General features: G+C 37.1%; 1 protein-coding gene across 3 annotated transcripts in view; it reads right to left on the reverse strand.

Annotated features, from left to right (window-relative positions):
• Positions 1-21,623, reverse strand: part of CSRNP3 (cysteine and serine rich nuclear protein 3) — a 96,307-nt gene that overhangs the window by 45,131 nt on the left and 29,553 nt on the right. For all 3 annotated transcript variants that reach the window (XM_030952932.1, XM_030952931.1, XM_030952930.1), the window contains exon 2: positions 20,034-20,205. In XM_030952932.1, coding sequence (XP_030808792.1) covers positions 20,034-20,181 — 148 coding nt within the window. In that variant the 5' untranslated portion in view covers positions 20,182-20,205. The remainder of the gene's footprint in view (positions 1-20,033; positions 20,206-21,623) is intronic.

Raw genomic sequence — 21,623 nt, forward strand, 5'->3', positions numbered from 1 at the left:
ATACTATGCTTTAGTAGAGTTACTGTACACAAACAAAAATATTCCTCTGCAGTAAACACACAGAGTTTCTTTTTCCTTTCACAATCTTTCTCAAAACTGATAGTTAACTATCAAAATCAAAGACATTCTAACTTTGGCAGGCAAACTACTGTACTGTGAGGTATATAGCCAAGTAGCAAAAGAATCTCTTGACTGCTGCTTCTTTAGATGATGTGAATATTCAAAGCAAATAAATAATAATGTAAGGCTTGGTACAGCTATCATTCAAAATGCCAGAAGAGTGTGAATTCTTTCAAATAAAACAAAGTAAGTTCTATTTGAAACAGCAAAGTAGTCATTCTCTCAGGGGAAAAAAAAAGGAGAGAGAAGAATGCAGATACTTGAAAAGAAATTGCCTGTGCTGTCTGGTAATTCAGAACTACACAGAGTATGCTTGGTGTGGTTAGAAATAGTAAGACATAAACAGAATAAACAAAGGTGCCTTTTGGCTTATAATTAACTGAAATACTTCTTACTCCACCCCTTTTCCTTGCTTAGTCACTAAGCACACCTTTTCTCATAGTATCATTTTCTAACTCAAAAATTTCACTAGGCTGTTGTCCAGAAAAAGTTTCAAATTAAATAAATTAGGAGATATTTGAAGCAAGCATGATAGCTGGTATGTTCTCTCTGCAACTGTTTGGTTCTCTAGTTCCATTTTATTTACTGTAGTAAACCAAAAGCAGTTTACTGAGTCAATGCAATTGGAACAGGAAAAAAATCCAGATGGAACCAGATTGTCTTTCCTTCCTGGACTAGTCATCTACAGACCTTCCCAAAGCACCACTGTTGCTAAACCAGAAACATTCCTTCATTCCTTGTTTTCTCACCTTCCACAGTGAAGCAGACAAGCACTTTAGTTTTCATCTTCAACAGAAAGATATATTTTTTATTGTTACAATCTTCAAATTTGTTCCCATCTACCATAAAAACAAGTATTTTGAGTGGAGACAGATGTGAAAATATACCAGAAACACAGACATATCTAAGCAGCAATGTAAATAGGTTGTTACATTTTACAGCAGTTAGTTTATGAAGCATTCCAACTTAAAGCACAAGACATTTTCAACATACTACTTCGAATACAATACATAATGCTACATAGTGGACTTTCAATCTAATAGACAGGAAGATATCTAAATTCTAAAATAAAAGGTGCCTGCCTAGAATTGCTGAACATCAGCTTAGGATCTCATTCCACAGGAAGTGAATCTGCTACAACAGTTCTTCCCACCTTTGTACATCCCACATACAACACAATCATTTAAAGCTTGAAAAAACACTGAATTCTGAGTTGTAAGGTACTTTTCACTGTTTAAAATGACCTTTAAAGAATAGAAACTGATTCTTCTTTAATAATTCTGTCCATTTCCATTTGGCTAGCATTGAAAATAATTTTTATTTACTTCTTTGTTTGTCTACCAGCATCAGTGATAACATCAGCACAGCAATGGGAACTTTATTGCTTATGCTGAGTTTTCTCTACCAGCACAACACAACACAATTCTTACCCAGACGCCACCTCCCCCAAATATTCCATGGCAGCAGCCTGCATTAATAAAGTAAAAGTCTTTTGCAGGTAATTTCCCTTCTCCTATCCTAAAAACATGATTTCACTTGCCCTAACATCACTGTTAAAGAAATTAAATGAAAAATCTTTTCATATACTTTAGCATCCAAAATAATTTTCCTAGCATATATATATGTATAATTTCCATCAAGTTAAAAGCTGAACTGCTGTACTTTTACAGCAAGTTTTTTACTATGCCATTGCAACATTCTAAGGTTTCAGAAAGTACATGAGTCAGCAGTATGCTTTCACAGCCCAGAAATCCAAGTGCACCCAAAGAGGGGTGGCCAGCAGGTCAAAGGAGGTCATTCTGCCCCTCTACTGTCAGAAGAGTCCATCTGTGGAACTGAGGCCAGCTCTGGAGTCCTCAGCACAAAAAAGACACAGACCTGTTAGGGCAGGTCCTGAGAAGAGCCACAAAGATCATCAGAGGGCTGGAGGATATCTCCTGTGAGGTCAGCCTGAGGGAGCTGGGGCTGTTCAGCATGGAGATGAGATGACTTCAGGAAGATTTCATTGTGGCCATCCAGTACTTAAAAGGGGCTTTTGAAAAAGAGAGGGTCATTTTTTACGTGGCCAGAAAGTGACAAGGCAAGGGGGAACTGTTTTAAACTAGAACAGGGGAGATTTAGATTAGACATTAGGAAGAAATTCTTTAGTCAGAGGGTAGTGAGGCACTGGAACAGGCTGCCCAGAGAACTTGTGGATGTCCCCTCCTTGGAAGTGTTCAAGGTCAGGCTGGATAGGGCTTTGAGCAAAGGGCTCAAAGGCTCTGTTCTAAGTGGGAAACATCCCTGTCCATGGCAGAGGGCTTTGAATTAGATATCTTTAAGGTCCCTTCCAACCCTTACTATGAAAGTAAGCCAGTCCAATTCAGAAATATACTTTCTAAGGAACACTGACTGGCATTTCTTTCATATAGGAAGAAGATGGATAGCAGCATTTAAATAGCCACATTCATATTAGAAAATCAGTGGACAGTTCCAGGACGCTCTCGTATAACTTCAGAGATCAAAATGGAATGATTTTAAATTTGATAACACTGTTTTCAGCTGATGTTCAAAGTTCAAAACACTGTGGTTTTGGTCTAATTTTCCAAGAGCTTAAAGGGTTAAGTGTAGTAGCTACATGCTCTGAAATTGTGCAAGGATCAACATTTCTGCAACATGATCAAGTTTGGAAGTTCTTTTGTAGAAGTAGTTATGGAGTGACTGTTTTATCTAAGACTTCTAACTAAAAGGGATGAGAACTAAATAATGACTTTAATTAGAGCATTTTTATAGCTCAAATATCTTTCAAGATTTCAGCATTTCAGATACCATCATGATTTTTTTAAAATTAACTGCTTGAAACCTACCAGCTGAAGAACTCAATGTTTCAGTTAGATTTTTTGTTCACAATATTAAGTAGACACACTTATCACCCTGACAGTAGTACAATACCCAAGGGTTGAGGATGTCAGACTACAGTCCCTAAAGATTGCATCCTCTTGTGTTGGTGCACTTGCAGAGGAGGAATTTTTTTCCCCCTTTTAAAATCATTATTCAACATAATTTCCTGTGAACATCTTAAAAAATAAATTAGACTTTCAACCAGGATTACATTCAAATACTTTGCATTAGGATCATCAATTTATGGCACAGACAAAACCGCAGGGACGGCTGATATCACCTGATACAAAGTTGCATCATCTGACAGTTTCCTGTGTTGCAGAAAAGAAGCAATTACCAACTCAGTGTGGTTTTTGGCATCCCTGCAATGATTGTGACTTCTCAAAGGGATTAATTCTTTTGGCCTAACATCTTTAGGCACTGAGGATAATATTGTTTCCATCATAATATTCTCCCTTTTAGGAACATGAGGACCATGTTTATTTCTGCTATATTAAGTTGAGATAATACTAGGCTTGTCAGATATTTAGAAATAGTGTAGTCAGTGTGTCTGTTTTGACCTTCCAGGTCACAGCAAAGGTGCAAGCTGACAGCACCAGCTGTCATTTGCTGTTAACAGCCTTCTACCACATCAACAGCTCCAAGCTCATAGGGAACTCACTAGTTTTGTGACTGAAGAGCAGGAAGTCAAGATCCTTGGCTCTCTCTTTCCATCTTCTGGGGTGGGCAGATTTCAGTGACACTAGCACTGTTCTAGCTGCCAGCCTGGAATTGCTCTCCTGCCCTATGTCCACTTACATAGGCTCTAGGATACAGGATTGCAAATGCAACTTCAGTCATTTAAGGTTTCAAGAAATACAAAGATTTGTCGGTGCCAAATGTTCTACTTTTTCAGATCAAAAGATATTCTCACTGCCCTGGATGTCTTGGATTGAGAGACAGGAGTGGCCCATTTACATTCAGAAAACATATTCTGTGTCATTTACAATGGCAATGAGTTCATAACTGTGCAGCATGTATCCTGGAGTTTTTCTTATTATCTCCAGCACTGTGAGAATTCCTGAAAAGCTGTCACATTTAGCTTGCTACATACTTACAACAGCAAATTGGTACATGCTCTGTGCTGATCTTCTTACTCTTTTCTGTAGTTGCAAAATTGCAAACAACTCAAAAATTGCTTTATGATAATAATCACACAGGAACAGACCCAGATCAGCAACTGCCAGCCTTGTCGTGACATTCAGTGTGTCAAGCGATGACACAGGCACTTTGTAGAGAACAGCAGTATCTTGAAGTAGACAAACTGAGATGAGTAGGAAAACCAAACCCTTTGAGGACTTGAGAAAGGGGTCAGAGACACAAAAGCCTGCCTACTTTTCTAGCTGTAGAAGCTAATCTAATTAAAAAATGCTAATTTCCCCACAAACCTCGCCTGATGCCTTAAATTAGTATACCACAAGAATGACAGCATTTACAGCCTTAAAAGCTATATATAACCTGATATATAATCTTAGAAGCTAAGTATCTTAAATGTCAAGCAGGAAGCAGAGAAGGATTCAAAGACATTGCAGAGAAAACAAAGAGCTACCACTTGTCATCTTGTAGCAGTTATTTTTGCATGACAACTGACAATTTTATACACATAATGACAAAGGCAAGTTTTAAAAGAGATTTTAAAAAACAATTAAATACATTTGCAGGAACTGCTCCAAAACATTTGAAACAGCATGGGATTCAAAAATTTTTAAAGTTACCAATATTAGTGAACCCTAACTGGGAAGTGGACAGGAAAAAGACCAAAAACTTGCCTCTGTTTCAAGAGGCAGAGACAAAGAAGGCACGTTTATGACGCTAAAAAGTGATGCTAATGGGAATACAAATAGATACATCAGCAGGTCAAAGTAACATTGCTTTTAAAGCAATATTGAGATATACAAGAGAACACAGCAAGAATGCATTTTTTTTAAGGCCAGGATTTTGTGATATTGAGATAGAAATTGCTAAGAAGTTTGCATATGATTTTTCCTTTGCTTCACAGCTGAGTTCAGTCAACTGTCTTGGAGGAGAGACAAACTACTTACTGGAAAACAATCTTACAGTAAAAATCTGAGAAGGATACATATGTTGTTAGCACAGACATTATACATAAGCTTTTCTTTTTTTTTAGATTAACCAGAAAAAGTACAGATGGGAATGAAAAGGCCACTAAAAATATAACTTTATAGAAAGTTTAAGATGTGGAAGGAACAAAATGACTTTTCAAAAATAAACTGAATCAACAGAATTAAAAGAATAAAACAACCAAGAGGGGAAAAAAGCACAGGCAAGCCAAGATTTCAGAAGATGAAATATAGTAAATTCTTGAAGATGAACTGTGAAAGATGAGACCAAAATGTTTATTTTGAAATCTAAGAATTGTATTTTTATCTAATACATATGTGCTAAAAATAAGGCACATTGGGCCCTAAAGTAAATGAATGACAGAGAAAAACTAATTGAATGAGAATACCAGAAATACCATGTTGTGGCACTGAGGGCCAATTTATCCTAGGAACATAATTCTATCCATTAGAAAAGAAAAAGCAATAAAAATGAATTCCCTTGCATCCTAACCCTCCAGCAAACGCAGTGTCAAAATTCACAAAGTACACTGAGCAAGAAGTGCAAGATTTGAAAGGTTTCACTCTGCTATAAAAAAGCAGAGAATTTGGTGAAAATATACCAGTGGCCTCAGACTACTATCAATGGGTGTGGAAAATGCCAAAACCCAAACATTCGACAAGCTGACAGCTGAGTCAAATACAACCTGAACCAGAAATGAAAATTCCTGCCTGTCTGCACATCCATTGTTCTGTTCCATGCATACAAATAAGGTGAATCTGCCAGTGATACCCAACACTATGGTCTCTAGCCAACACCCAGTCACCGGCCTAAGTCAAATCTTCAGAAAACAAACCCTAAAGCTGAGATGCCCACATAATAAATGTCAAATAAAATGTAGAGGAATTTTTACTAGACAATGGGTAACCAATGAGGACTCTCAAGCCATAGCCAGACTGCATACAATTGAGCAGTAGGAACAAAAACTGGCAACAAATATGATACCAAGCACTTATTAAACACGACACTACTCTTATTTTCAGTACAAAGGTGTTATTAATACTTTAACTAATGGTTGTATTTCAAACCTTTTCTCTGGATTGTAAAAAGACGAACCTACTGAGCTGCTAGCACTGAACTAGCAGTAGAGATGTGAAATCAGTTTGCATGACCAGTTGCATCCTGAAATCCATTTGTAACGAGGACTTCTGTAGGGCTTTGAGCAGTTTAACTGTTCCATACCTAGTGTCTCCATTTGAAAAAATAAAATAAAATTTAAAAAAATGAATCTAATATCTTATTGTTACCCATCCCTTAACTGTGCTTTTAGTGGTTACAAGTAAAAGGCTTGTTTCAAGACCACCATTTAGAGAGAACCTGTTTCATTGAACAAGTCAAAACAATTAGAGGAAGAAAGTATTTTGCACTTTCAGCAATAATAGGTGGGGGGGAAGGAAAATTTTAGTGTCAAGTCTGGAAATTTAGGTCTGATATGAACTTCAGGATTCTATCTCTACATTAGATCCGTAAGTGGATGGGAAAGTACTATTTCTTCTGATACAGGGTGATATCCTGACACTTGAATTTAAAAGACAAAATAAATTCTCCACATGGGAAAAATTTAAAGCATCTAGCAGTATTTGAGTACACACGAAGCAGTTAAAAACCATTTATTTCTCCTCTCAAAGATAATCCCTACTAATTGCTCTAGTTGTGGAAATACATTTTGTGGGAAAGGATAATGAAGCCTACTTGTCAAATTGCTCATGTCATTATTTCACTGCAGATGGCAAATGCTATAGCCAGACCCATTCCCAGCATGCTGAATATCAGCCTACAGAAAAGGACCCTTGCATAAGCCACTCTGACCTTTCTTGCTAGTTTCTTCTGACCTCGCTGACCTCATTAGACTGGTATAAAGAAAATAAAGGAGCTGTTGGGTACTCTTGATGGATTAGAAATAACAAGAATGTGTCTAGGACTTACTTAAGTACTAAACCAGACCACTGAATTATAATGCTTTTCAAACAATCAAAAGGATAATAGGGATAGTGATGAAGAAATAGAGGTAGAAAGAAAGAGATTCTTAAAATATTGTGAATAGTATGCTTTTTGGAAATTGTTCATCAGCATCCTTAACTACTTATTCTGCTGCCATTTTACACAGTTGATTTTTTAAGGCCCCATTTGAGTGAGAACAAATATTAGAAAACAATGGTCCCAATATAATTATTTTGATTAACCATGAATCCAACTTAAGCACCTTGCTGAAAGAGGGCTTTAATCTCCTCTGGTCAGATGTATTTAATGAATTCTTCAAATTCCCAAAGGAAGGAAACTCTAGACGATAGAATGCAAGTCTCTGAATTCCCTGTGTCACATTTCAAACACTACATCATACTATCAAAAAAATCTGTGTCTTACCAGACAGAAGGGTAGACATACTATCAAAGTGTTTATTCTTTACATAATACATACCTTCTCCGGTGGAATTTCTTTGGGTTTTTAAACTGTCTCCCAGCCCTGAAATGGACAAATCATGCATTTCTATAGCTTACATTGTAAGAAGTACAAACTTACAAATTAATTTTGCTCTCTGGATAGTGGATTGTGTCATCCTCAGTAAACAGTTATTTATTTATTTTTAGCTAATAGTGGCACCTGAACAAAACTTGCAGAAAGGAAAACACAAACCCCAAGTACTACAGCATAAATTTTACAGCAATTGCAACATGGGTCATGTTTTTTTTATCTTTTTATTCTGTATTTCTAATTTCTAGGGAAAAAAGTGCTATGAGGGAATTTATACTCACAGAAATCTTCCAAGTTCCCATATATTGCGATTTAAAATTAAAAGCTCTTGAATTTAACCAATGGAAAGTATTTATGGGAAGAGAATTTTTTCTTTATATGCTTAACTACTCCTAAAAGAAGACACTAGTAGATAGGCTGACCTCAGCCAAAGGGTTCAGGCTTTATTATGCTATGCATTGAAATGCAGGCACCATCACATAAAATTAAATTATGTCCTTTTTAAAAATAAGACTATGCCATCATTTGTTCCTGAAACATCCTCTGTTCAGCTGTCCTGCAGTTTTATAGATCCTGACATGGGAAAACTGTTGCATTTGTGATAGTGGTGATTGTCCCCTTCAGAAATTTATAGCCTTTGGTAAATCTCTGTACGTCTCACATCTCTCCTGTGCCAAGTGCACAATCCAGCCCCAAGCCAGCACCACTGGAGAGGCTGCAAACATTGCATTTGTACAGGAACTCTCATCAGGCTTCATCCCCAAGAGCTAAAATGTCTTAAAGCAGCCACTGAATCCAGACACCCTCATACTACACACAGAGCTAAGTTAGATGACACAGTGGTTAAAAACAACTTAATCAGGTTGCTAGCACAGATTTCACAGCTGCTGTATCTGGGCAGCTGTTCTAGCACAATTGGATTAGTGATTTATGCTGTCTGTCCACTCTCCCCATTTTAAAACAATGGATTGAGATTTGAACATGTAAATTTTTCATCCTCATCACTCTTCAGACCTTGTGAATGCAGAGTCATTTCAAGACCTGTAGAAAGGTTTTGGTTTGTTTTTTTTTGTTTGGGAGACTGTTTGTTTTGTTGTGGTGGTAATCTTTTCCCTGGCTTTGTTGTTAGCCTGAGATTGTGGTGTAAAGATAAATGGCGGACAAGGACCTTGTGTTTGGATATTTAAAATAAACAAAAAGAAAAGCCCAACAAAAAACCAACTAAACAAAATCAAAGCAGAATTGCAGTCCACTAGCAATTCCTTCCTCTTACATGTGATATGGGTAAAACGTGTTTCTTCAAATTGTGTTTGTCATCTTACATTTCTATCATTTGTCTGCCCTGTAACAAAAGAGAAATTCAAAAGTCCCACCTATTTGAGGTTAAATTATTAATTTTCCCACCTTGACCTTGTTTTGGAATATGCTTATCTCTGTGAATTAGCTACAGCAGTTAACCTGCCGTTTAAAGAGCACATAGAGCAAAACTGCTCTTCACAAAACAAAGAGCAAGGTGAGCAAACAACAAAAAACCCACCATGCCTATTCTTTTATCATTTTATTTATCCTATTATCGCATGTATTAGATAGGTTACTTATGTTCTTCACTAAATAAAGCCCAGAAAAAGAAACCCTTTTCAACTAATCTCCTACGCAGACCAGAAACCTAACTTTGAGTACCAGAGGGAGAAGTGTGGAGGGGGTGGGAACTCCTTTCCTTCCTCCACATCTCAAATCAGAACAATATGACAAATTGTCACACTTAGAAACCACAAAACCCAGACAGGTTTAATGTCTGCACCATGGTTAACTCCTAAATAAAACAAACCCTTCAGAAGAAAGGCTACCTACAGTCGTGCTTTCTGATTTTTCCTTTATCAGTATATGCAACATTTAAAAATAATACTCTAATAACAAACAAAGATAAATACCCATTTTCCAGTATCCCAGTAAAGCTTACATGAAATTATGAATTAGTTAACCAAGAGAAGTTGCTATCATCGTTTTCTTGCTGCCAAGCATTTTAAGTTACTTTGCAACATTATTAAAGTATTTTACTGATTACACACAGTTCTCTGAAGACTTACTACTTGAGATGTGTTGGCCAGCTCTTTGTAGCTGAATAAATAATATCCCTTACTTCCAGTCTCTGGAAAAAATAAATCACATCATGATGTGACAATTAAAATAAAAGCCTTGAAAGTACCTCTTCAGAAAACTTGGTGTTTCTCTTTCCAAAATTTTAAACAGCAGATAGTTTTGCAAGCAAGTGACAAAGGATGTAAATATACAATAATAATTTATTTACAAATACAGACAATAAGTTAGGAACATTTTACCTGCATAAATCTAATTTCACTGGAAGTTGCTGATGTATGCTGATCCAATAGGTTTCAGCATGAATTTTAAGCATTTTTAAACACAAAGGTGGAAAATGGTTTTTTTTTAAACTCATGTTCTTCTAAAAGTGCTAATCAAAATCCCTGCAGAGATGTAAAATATAGCATCATGTTTTGTACCATCAAATGGTACAAAATGAAACTGGACTTGTATAACTGTAGAGATATATGCACATGAATAACTGCTACTGTACTACTGACCTTGTGATCTCAAAGAATGCCAGTTTCTCTCAGGAGATTTTTAGACTTCTGAAATCATGTTTTCAGTCTGTAGACATTTCCTTAATCTGTCCTTTAAAAAATGGAATTCATGTCTCATTACTGTTAAAACGATACCAACAAAGTCTTAGAATTTCTATCAAAAATGAAGTGATGCCACGTGCAAGCTCACAGAATAAACAGAAAATTCTGTTTATTTGCAATGAAGCCAGGTTACCATATCAGGGTGAAAAAATTCAGAAGAGCATATTGATATATAAAAAATAAATGATCATACAGCCAGTATGCACATTCAATTTCTTGTACACATGAGGTATTTCTGCTCTGACACATCAGGGAGTCTGAAAACCTTCCTGTATTTCACTGAGCAGGGCAAAATTCAGTAATTGCAAGGACAATTAAACATTAATCCTGCTTACCATGGCAGGTGACAGACTTGCCATCTGTTGAAGCCCTTAAAGTGAGGTTGGATATCTTTCTAAAATACGTTTTTGGATATAGTTTTTGGAAAAGCAAAACTAAAAACAAACTAACATTTAATCCAGACTGCAAAACTGTGGTCATCACATAGCGAGAAGGGGCTGATGGCACAAGGCAGTGACAGCAGCTTTGCCATCAGAGATGCCTGTTTGTGTCATGGTTTAACCCCAGCCAGCAGCCAAGCTTTGGGCAGCCACTCGCCCGCTGCCCCACCAGCAGGACTGTGAGGAGAATCAAAAGGTAAAAGCTGGAAAATTCATGGGTTTAACAGGGAAAGCAAAGGCCACACATACAAGCAGAGCAAAAAAAGGAATTAATTCACTGCTTCCCATGGATAGGCAGGCTCAGCCACCTCCAAGAGAGCAAGACCCCATCACAGGAAAGGTTACTTGGGAAGACAAACACCAGCTCTCCAGATGTCCTCCCCCTTTCCTCTTTTTCCCCCCAGTTTCTATGCTGAGCATGATGTCACATGGTCTGGAATGTCCCTTGGGTCAGTTGGGGTCCCCTGTCCCAGCTGTGTCTCCCAGGCACCCCCAGCCCCCTCTCCAGTGTGGCCGTACAAGGAGCAGAAAGGGCCCTGGCTCAGAGCAAGCCCTGCTCAGCAATAACAAAACATCTCTGTATTACCAACCTGTGCTCAGCACAATCCAAAACACAGCCCCCTACCAGCTGCTGTGCAGAAAAATAACTAACCCAGCCAAAATCAGCACAGTGTCCCTTTCCATTCTGCCCCCAACACTTGTGATCTGGCATTAAAATAATGCAGGAATCCTAACTTAGTTGGTCTTAGCTTTGGTACAGACTCCAGTTAGACCTCTGGTGATTTTCATATCCTCCTTCAGCACAGGCCACAGTTCTCTGGGCATACAGCTCTTACAAACTGTGTTAGCCATGATTTTGAGAATCAGGGCTGCAATGCTTGCTCTTGTAACATTCTGCTTAAGGGATAGGTAAGAATTTTTAAGATCAAAATGATTTGAGGAAGAATAGTTTTTGATCATGATACAGGAAGTGTAGGTGATAATTAAATTCGGCATCATAAAGGCAAACTACATCAACTCCCAAAAGCATTTAGTACTGGTTGTTTCACACAAGTAATTAATATTTCTTGCCAATACTACTTTAAAATGCCAACTACTGCTGCTGTTTGCATGTATCAGAGTGTACACAGATGGACATAGAGCATCCAACTCCAGCTTTCTGAAGCAGGAAAGAAGGTAACAAACAAAAAACATTTTCTTTTCTGAGTTATGCAAACAAATGAGTCTATAGCTAATATAATAACACATGACTGAAGTGCTGGTGCAAAGCATGCTGTGCAGTATGGATGAACCTGAGTGGGCTGCATAAACTTCAAAGCAATAAACAGGCTACAAAAGACGTGTGGGCAGGGAAGAGAAAATGGAAAATATAGGAGACATAGGGAGGTGGTTCCATTATCAGCTCCAGGATACATATGATGTTGCACATGGGAACAGTGAGGAAGGACTGCAAAAAATGGATCTGAATAGATTCACCTCAGCCCTTAGTAGTTCCACAAAATGCCATGATAGACTCTCATGGCTATGACAGGGTTTTAGTAATTAGCAGGCGATCCATTAACTTATGAAAAATAAAATCCGGTCTCAAAAGCCCCTATTGTCAATTTCTCTGTCATTCATTTATGTGAAACTAAAGATTCCTTCACACTACAAAGCACAATAAACAATTCAAAGTAGAACATTTTATTTATCTAAACACTACCAAAGTCACCCCAACGACGTTTCATGAAAATTCAGGCCTGGCTCATCTGCATGCCAAAATTCTAGACAAGTCACAACATTTAATGACTTCCTTGGGCACATGCTCTGACCCAGCACCTACTCTTCTGTATTAATCTCATTGTGAGAAAGGTATATTTAAAATGCCAACTCAATTTTTTATCTGAAATGTCACATTTTGTCATCTCTCCTAGCTGCTCTTCTGTCTGTCCGCAGAAGAGCCCCATTTTTTGAGAAAATTCTCACTTCCTTAAAGGCAGTGACAAGATGAATTTACTACAGCCAAAAGCATTTTTGATGCTTATTCAAAGTCCAAAGTTTAGGTAGCTTTATTCATACCATGGCCTACTGACTTGTGATGTTAGTGTAATAGATAAATTCACAACAAGTCTTTCTACTGCAAGCCATTATAAACCACACACTGATGGGCATACAAATAATACATTATTTTAATGCAACTGTAACTACTTAAATAGTGTTACCTTCTTCCTAAGAACATTCAGTTGGACATAACAGCAAAGGTAAAAATTTCTACTAATTTTAAATAGTAGTGTAACAATGAAATGGTATCTCTGCTCCAAAACTTTTTACGTCCATTTCACACTAATCACTCAAAACTAAGAATACTATTTAAGTAAAACAATGCGTAAAAGATCAAAAATACTAATAGAAGTCAATGGGTATGCTCCATTAAAAAAAAAACCATGATCACTTTTTGGTAAAATGTAGGTCACCTATGGTTGCCATAGTAACCACTGCTGAACTATTGCTCTACAGATGACCACTGCCTATGCCTGCTTTCTTTGCTAGCAGTCATACCTCAATTAAAACAAGAAAGAGTCTGGAATTGACATTAGTTTAGTTGCAAACAACACTGCTTAAACATTTTCAAAAGCATCTCCTAATATCCCTGTCTAAATAAAATACTCAGATAACCAGTTGACAACACACAAAACCTGCTTTTCTGTACTAAGAAATCTGTTCTTTGTCTGTATCTAAATCCTGAATTTTCCAAAACGGAGATAAACAACTTTACAAGAAGTTGCAAATACAAAACATATTTATACAGAGCAATTCACTAAAACATCAGTAACTCAACAAGTTAGTTGAAATTCAACAAGCACTAACATTAAGTTAAGCTTCAGAGCAAGTCCTGTGACAGTGTATTCAGTACCTTCACTCCAAACGGGGGTTAATGGCTTGGCACATTATTATTTTGCACACAAGCACCCAGTGAAAACGAACCATGTAACAAGGAGCCATGGATAATAACAGTTGAAACCTCACTTGGGATGAAGTCATTGAGTCTTCAATCACTTTGATGGTGAAACTTCCTTTCTCACCACTATTACTCTGGGGCATACATAGTTGATGATGAATTCATTAAAATACAAAAGACTCCACATTACAAAAAGAGTCTTAATTGTCTTTGATAGTGAACTGGGAAATAACAGGACTACAAGCCAACGTCCTTGATAACTGCTAACTGGTTTTCCCCTTCAGAACAGTCATATCACTATTACGTAAGTTCAGACTAAATGAGCTGCTTATCTTCTCTCCTTTTTTGTTTGGTTTTTCTGTTTGATTTTTTTTTGTTTGTTTGGTTTGGTTTTTCCTTTTTGGTTGGTAGGATTTTTTTGTTGGTTTTGGGTTTTTTGAGGGGTTTTTTTGCTACAGGTATTATAAAAACTCTAAAATATAAACTTTGAGGGCTGGACACTGCCCATATGCCTTAATGCTATTAGCACTACTAATACATTGTGGTAGGGTAGCATCAGTAGTCACAGAGTCAGAACACCAAAAATGCTGTTTATTTAGTGAACAAAATAATGATGATCATTATTCTTGAATACCATCTATGAAGAATCATATCCCCTCACTTGCTTTAAATTCTTGAAAGCTCAAAACAGACAGATGAACAGGTAGATAAACACAGGACACCACAGCAAGACTGCTGGGAAGCCAAACAGACAAACTGCCACGGGGCAGAGACAGCTCGTGAAAGCTTTAGAATCAAACAATTAATGTAACTGTTTTGAAGTCACTGAATTGGCAAATTCTAAAGAAATGATAGCTCGTTTATAGTCTCCCAACTGCATCACTACAGTAGGAGGGAGAAGACTGAGACTCAATTTTTTTATATTCCTGTAAGGATCAGGACCTTAAAAACACCTTCACACTCAGTGCATACCAGGGGACTGCCCTGGGCACCAGGACATCTCAGTATGAGTAAAACACACATGGGAGATGGGGCTGGTGTACAGAGGAAGAAGAAAGGAAGAAGTCAATACAGTCTCCAGCAAGCAGAATACTTTCCTTTTCCCCTAATGTTTCAATCAAAATTCATGAAATCTTTACCCTTGGGTCAGTAATTTCCATGGATTCATTTCTCCCTGCAGTTTATAAGACAGCAAGTACATGCATTTACTGTCTTATACTGGAGAAAATCAGTCTGTATTTTCTGTATATAGATACAGGCTTTCATCTTAAGGAGGTCCAGGTCCCTAGTAGAGCCAAAAGTCCTAGTACAATACAAATGATATAAGAAAAATCAGAATATAAAACTCGACCACCGAAGGCTGGTAAGACTGCAAACAGAGATAAAATATAGTTGCATCTTTCTTGTAAGCATTAGAATGGTTTCATTATGAAGAGCCAAGATAAAATACTAAGTTCATCTGGTTGTTAACTCTGCTTTGCAGGTAGAACTGCTAGTCTATTAAAAACAAAAAAAAACACAAAAAGACCAACCAAGCCAAATGCCAGAGAAGGCTGTTCCCAGCTCACTGCTAGAGACTTAAGCTCAGCATGTTCATACAAGCCACAGCTGTATCAACTGATAGATGAAAAACCTTTGAGCAGGCACAAGTCCCTGGAAGGAACTTCCTTTGGAAGATTTACTACCAACAGAATCTGTGCTTTTACGTTGGAGTTAACTCCCCTCAGTCATCCCTATTGCTAAGTTAGTGCTTAGCTAAATCAGAGCAAAGAACAGAGGAGCAATGTTCAGTAAGGAGAAAACTGCACAATGGCACCTGCATTGAGGGTGCTCCAGCCTGAAATTAGTTATAAAGGTCACTGTAATGGACCATCACAGAATGGTTTGGTTTGGAAGGGGCCTTAAAGACCATCTAGTTTCAACCTCCCACTCCTGGGCAGGGATGCCACCTATGAGGATGAGGCTGCTCAGGGTCTCCCCCGTCCAACCTGGTCACTAAGACAACATATTCTGTCAAAAGCACTGAATCTAACTTGGCTTTAAATTTCAAAACATCTTTAAAACCCTCTTTACACAGACTGGTTAGGAAACATTTTAAACTAGTACGAAATGAAGAATATGTACTGATCACAGCACTAGATGAGGAGAGAGGATATAGCAATAAACTTTCTGAGGCTTCATTTGCTTTGTAAGAGCACATAAAGCACTTCAAAGAAAGCTGCTGAAGGCCACTGGGACTCTCACTAGTAATAAAAGTGAGCATTAGGATACAGAAGTCAGGAGAAAGCAAGCATGAAACTTTTTTTCAGACAAAAATGAATCTATTCATAGTTATAAACTGGTAACAGAAAAATCAATTTTTCCCTTCTTTGTGATTTGATTCACCAATTATTTCCCTACAGAAGCTAGTGTAATGGTATTGGGCCACCCACAGCTTTCACTGGTATCCAAATGTTGTCATAATGCCTCCTTGTACCTGAAAAAGGGACAGCTACTTTTAGTACCCAAGACACCTTCAGGCTTTTTTACCCTTAGAAACAACATTTTAAAATTCTGATCTTATTTGACAAAGACCATGGAGCAAGTCTTCACTAAAATAAAAGTCACCTACTTCCCAATCTTATCATTTTTCCAGAGAAGGATTTTAGCTGAGACTAGCTCAAGCTAGAAGTTAACTGGAAAAACAAAACTTCTGAAATAATTTGAAAAACTGTGAGCTTAGGCATGTTCATCCCTGATTAGATTTTGCATTTCTAAAATTACATGCATCACTGGTGAGAGAAAAAAGAAACTTCAAATTCTTTGACTTTATAAATGAGACTGTAAAGTTATTAAAATTATTTTGCATATTGCAATAGCATCTAGAAAGAGCAGCTGCTATAAAAAGTCTAAAACCAGAGGCTAAGATAAGATCTGGTATAGTTTTAATTGTGTAGAACAAATCAAGGACAATATCTAACCATCATGTTTAATTTTTATCCAATCTCACAGACAATATTCGATCAGCAAATAGAATCCCATACATTGTGTTAGCATCATTCTGAACTAAGAATTGCTGGCAAAAGATGGTTCCAGAGCTGCTGACAGTGCACACTCCTGAATACAGACCAAGCCTTATACATATGTTCTGAGTGCAAGGTGCTTTTCTCTAATAAATGCAGCACAGATACAGACACAGATGTGCTGTAGAATCAAAATCAACATTTCCCAGTAATTTTCTAATTTGTTTTTTAAATATGTTCCATATACATCAATGTAGTGAAAGAGGATGAGTCACTTTCAATGACTAAGAATTTGCAAACTCCTGGAGCATTAAATTCCTTTGATCTTGATAAGCTGGCTCGTTCTCATTCTGTTCATTAGCCCCCCCTCCTTTTCCCAGTTTTGAGCTAGCCAATCTGTAGCCCTTTCTGCAAGCTGACATATTTACCAAGTAAAATCTGTTACCACTGCTTTCCTGCTCTTACTGAAAAACACCCTGTTGCTTGTCAAGCTCCTCAGCTTGGGGAACCTATTTCTCTTTTCCTTCACATATGACATAGTCCACAAGCTCTCTTCCCACCCTGATGAGCTCTGTATTAGCTCCTCTCTGTATTTCCCCAGTAACCACAAACTGTTCACTTGTGCATTCTGTTAATCTCTTTTTTTTCCCACACCCATCTAATGTAATTTCATCATTAGTTCCCAAGTACCATTTTGCTGATGACTCACAAAAATTGCCTAAGAATCTCAGAAAATAATCCAGTTGTGTTGCTTTGAACCATGTCTTATAAGTATCTTTCTCTAAGGGTTAACCTGGGAATGTCACTACCTACATGATTTGAAAAATACGAATGTCTTAAATTGTAAGCATAAATTATCATTAATTTTCCAGATAATTATTTGGCAACTGTAACAGGGCTATTTTCTCATCCGTTCTGTTTGAAAAATTAGTGTATATGGAGCCTGCCACAAACAGGTATCTACATTTAGACAGCAATTCAATTTCAATACTGATTAGTGGAAAGCATCTTGATATTTTCACTCTTCTCCTTTGATGGAAAAATACTTTACAGCTCCAGAAAATCCTTTAGTGCTTGATTCTTTACCAATCAAAAAAATCACAGTTGTCATAGAAACTGTAAAAACTGAAGTCAGTCATGACATAACAACAGAGCAATGGAAAATGTCTGCAGGCTCAGGTTTTTGTGCTGGAGATATTTCTATGAATTTAACCAGGGAGTCTACAAGTTTCCAAATCTAACAAAAATATTATAACAATAGGCATTATTATTGTTTTTAATAATCTGTTCGGAGTCTGGAGAGTAATAGCATTTATTGCTATTACTCCTGCTCTACACACTGGCTACATTAACAGCAAACACACTCATCTCAAAACAGTGCAAGCTTATGCTATAAGGCAACTGAATTTCTCTGATCACACATCTTAGATAGCCTGGAGGGGCTTTTGGTCAATGTTGTCAGCATTGCTGAGATCCCATTTTTGGTATTTTTAAGCTGACAAAAACCACTTAAAAAATCTATGTTGCCATTAGTTTCTGTCTCCTACAAATACTGTTCAGAAAAAGACTTCTATCTGCAGACCTCTGCCCCATACAAGAGAGTTCAGTTCCATTCCAAACATTATCTCAGGCTTTTCCCCTATGACATGAAACTCTGTAAAATATAACTCTACTCCTGACTAAGACAGGTTACAAGAATCTTCCCCTCTCCATAACCAAGAGCTAAAGCATATACCAACTTCAATTCCAGGGCTCTTCCTGCCTTTTATTGGAACCACTTGACACTTCATAATTACTAACTGACAGGGCTGCCTTACTGCAAACACTTGCCCTTCAAGTAGAGATCACCCTGCTGAAAAGAAAATAGTCATAATACACAGGACTGTTACTGGACTGGCCTCACTGCAGGTGAGGAAACTGATTAGCTGAACTGCAAGTAACATGAAAAGCAGCGATGTGGAAGTACTCAGATCTTAAAATAACCATCGCAGAAGCCTTGAATTAAGTTTTATGGAGAAATTTAAGGGAGTTCTTTTTGTTTCAGCTGGTTTCCTCTGGCATATTGTCCCTCTGAACCTTTAATATATTCTTTCCAGACAACTAGGTACCCATATTTTGAATAGAGAGCAAACAGGTACTTGGATTCCCTATGCTTTCCTAGAATTGCCTTAAATAAACTGTTTTATCATGAGAGCATCTAGGAATTTCCAGACCTGCTAAACAACTTCAGATGCTCACACCACACCCACATTCCCACCCTGCTTAAGTATTACATTTAATGGGAGGGTGAGCATACTTGGTGTGTAACATGCTTCAGCAGCCTACTGAAGTTTAACTGGCATATACACAGAGAAACTTCCAGCTGCACCTAAGACAGAGACGGCAAAATTTGCCTGTTAACTTCCCTAACCATGAGTTTAGGAATTAAAACCAAAGTGAAATCCTGATTCCAGTAAAATGACCAGCAAACAACCCATTAGTGAAATAATAAACTTTTTTTACAAGGAACAAAGGAAAAAACTCACAATTCAAATCTCCTTAAAAAGAACAGCATGACTTATTTGTTTTACTGCAGGGTTCTTATTAGAAGAGTACCTGATTCACACAAGTCCGTAAGCCTCGGTGGGACAGAGACAAATACATTTCTTCTGTTACCATAGCTGAGACCCTAGTCAAAAATATGTATAAAACCCTGTAGTTTCTCACTCTTCAGTTCTGTGGCATTCTGTCACAGACTTTTCATTTAAAATATCACTCAAGGCTTCTGTATGTCATTAGCACAATTACTGCATGTGTGCATAGATATGTACAGAAGCACATGTACACATGCGTCACTTGAAAAAGCACATACACAAAAGCATAACATACATAGTTATGCTTTTCTCACATTATAAATATATGCATACCTGCATGTGTATGCATGCATGCAGACTTCTATCTTTTATTCTGAAAAAGGCACGTTCATTTCACATTACTGCCAATATTCTTCTCCCAAATCATCACCCAAAATGGAAGACATTCTCCTATATGCTTAAAACATGTCATACTAACTAGATGCGAATGATAGAGCACAAACATGGAATTTCCTCTAAAACTCACTCTGACATTAAAATTTTCACAGAAATAATTACCAGAGGAAATAGTTATTTTTTTAAAAATAAGTACTTCCTCACAGTGCCAGCATTTAAACATAATAAAACAGATAAAATACTGAAAAAAAAAGCAGAAAGCTTTCACTGTATTTCTAACAAGTAAAATGAACCTTTCTTAGCTTGTAGAAGACATAGGATCATGCCTTACACACCCCTTTAGTACTTACGAGTAAAATGATTAGAAGCAGATGGATGGACATTACTTCCACTGTCAGCACTTTCACTGCTGGAAACATCATCATCTGATTCCCACACACATGAGCAGGGTGAGGTTCCACCAACTTCTTCAAACTTCCTCTTTAAAATTCCACTCATTGCTGCGATGCTGTCACCATGCACCTGTAACAGGAATAGAGGCAATGAGGCACTGAAACATGCACCTACCATGCAGGTCTCCCCATTCATTTACCATTAAAGAGTTCACCTATCAGTCAGACACTATTACCTGCAGCTAAATGGCTCCTTAACTAAGAGTTTTAAACAAATTTTCCAAGAAGGAATCAAAAAACCCACAACCTATCATCACTATATTTATCATCACACTGACTTTAAGACAGAAGGTAAATGCTACCTGTATTCTACCAATGCAGAAAATTCTACAGCCAATCTCATACATGTATACATATATATTCAGTTATGCAGCAAATTTAGGTCAAGCGTAATACTCCAGTGTAATTCATCAAAAATGGACCTTCATATAACACTTAAAAACTTACTTGGCACCAAGAAACATTACATGACAAAAACTGTTTTTTAATAAATATAGTTCAGAAAAAAAAACCTTCTCTCTTTTGATTTAAAGGTCTGATTTATATAATTCTCAGTACTAACAAATGCCCACAATTGCAATTAGATTTGAGAGCTGTATGAGACACTTTGCATCCTTCCAGGCCAGGCCCTGCATAAACAGTTCTGGCTCATTTTGTCATTTTCATTTCCTCAGAAGTTTCTTGCCTAGAATTTTTGAAATTCAGATATGAGTACTGGCACACAAGTAGACTATTTCCATTCACACAAGCATCAAAGGACTAGATCCATCCTTAAGAACCTGACTTCCTAATCACATTGCCCAACAAAGCCAGAGTCATGTTGAACATTCCTCATTGTTTCCCTTTCATATATAACAGCTGATCTTTGTATCTCCATTTATGGAATACCAAGCAGAAAAAGATCAAAATATTTTTAAAGCAATTTTTAGATAATTTTAAAACATCTGATAGGTTAAAACACTTTAGCTTTAATTAAAAAATTGGTTACTATCACTCTCATCACTGATTAATTCCTACTGCAGACTGAAATTAATTCTAAGATCTTAAGTTAAAAGTTACAGATAATATCTACTCTCTGACTATGCTAATCAGTGGAATGCTGCTGTAAATAGCTGGGGAAAAAAGGCTGATGTTTGATGCTTTTAAGCTTTTAGTATCAAAAAGTCTCATCTGATGCCACTTGCCTTTGGCTTGTTAAGCTGCCAATTCAATTCATTTTATAACATAGTTACTTCTTCCAGTAAGCTTCACTCTACCTTTATGGATGTGTCTAATCTAAAAGAAAGATTTCAGTATAGATGGAAATCCTGACATAATGCTAAGAACAGATGCTGCATAAGATGATCTTCAGCACCAAAACTGTTTGCATGCAGAGCACACTAAAAATTAAATAACAAATATATTAGGGTTTCGTACAGTCAGTCACACAGACTGATTTAAATACATATGCTCACCATGATGTTCTCAGCTTGTTTTACTATTTATGAA

This window comes from Camarhynchus parvulus, chromosome 7 (assembly GCF_901933205.1).
Source record: "Camarhynchus parvulus chromosome 7, STF_HiC, whole genome shotgun sequence".
Taxonomy (NCBI): Eukaryota; Metazoa; Chordata; class Aves; order Passeriformes; family Thraupidae; genus Camarhynchus; species Camarhynchus parvulus.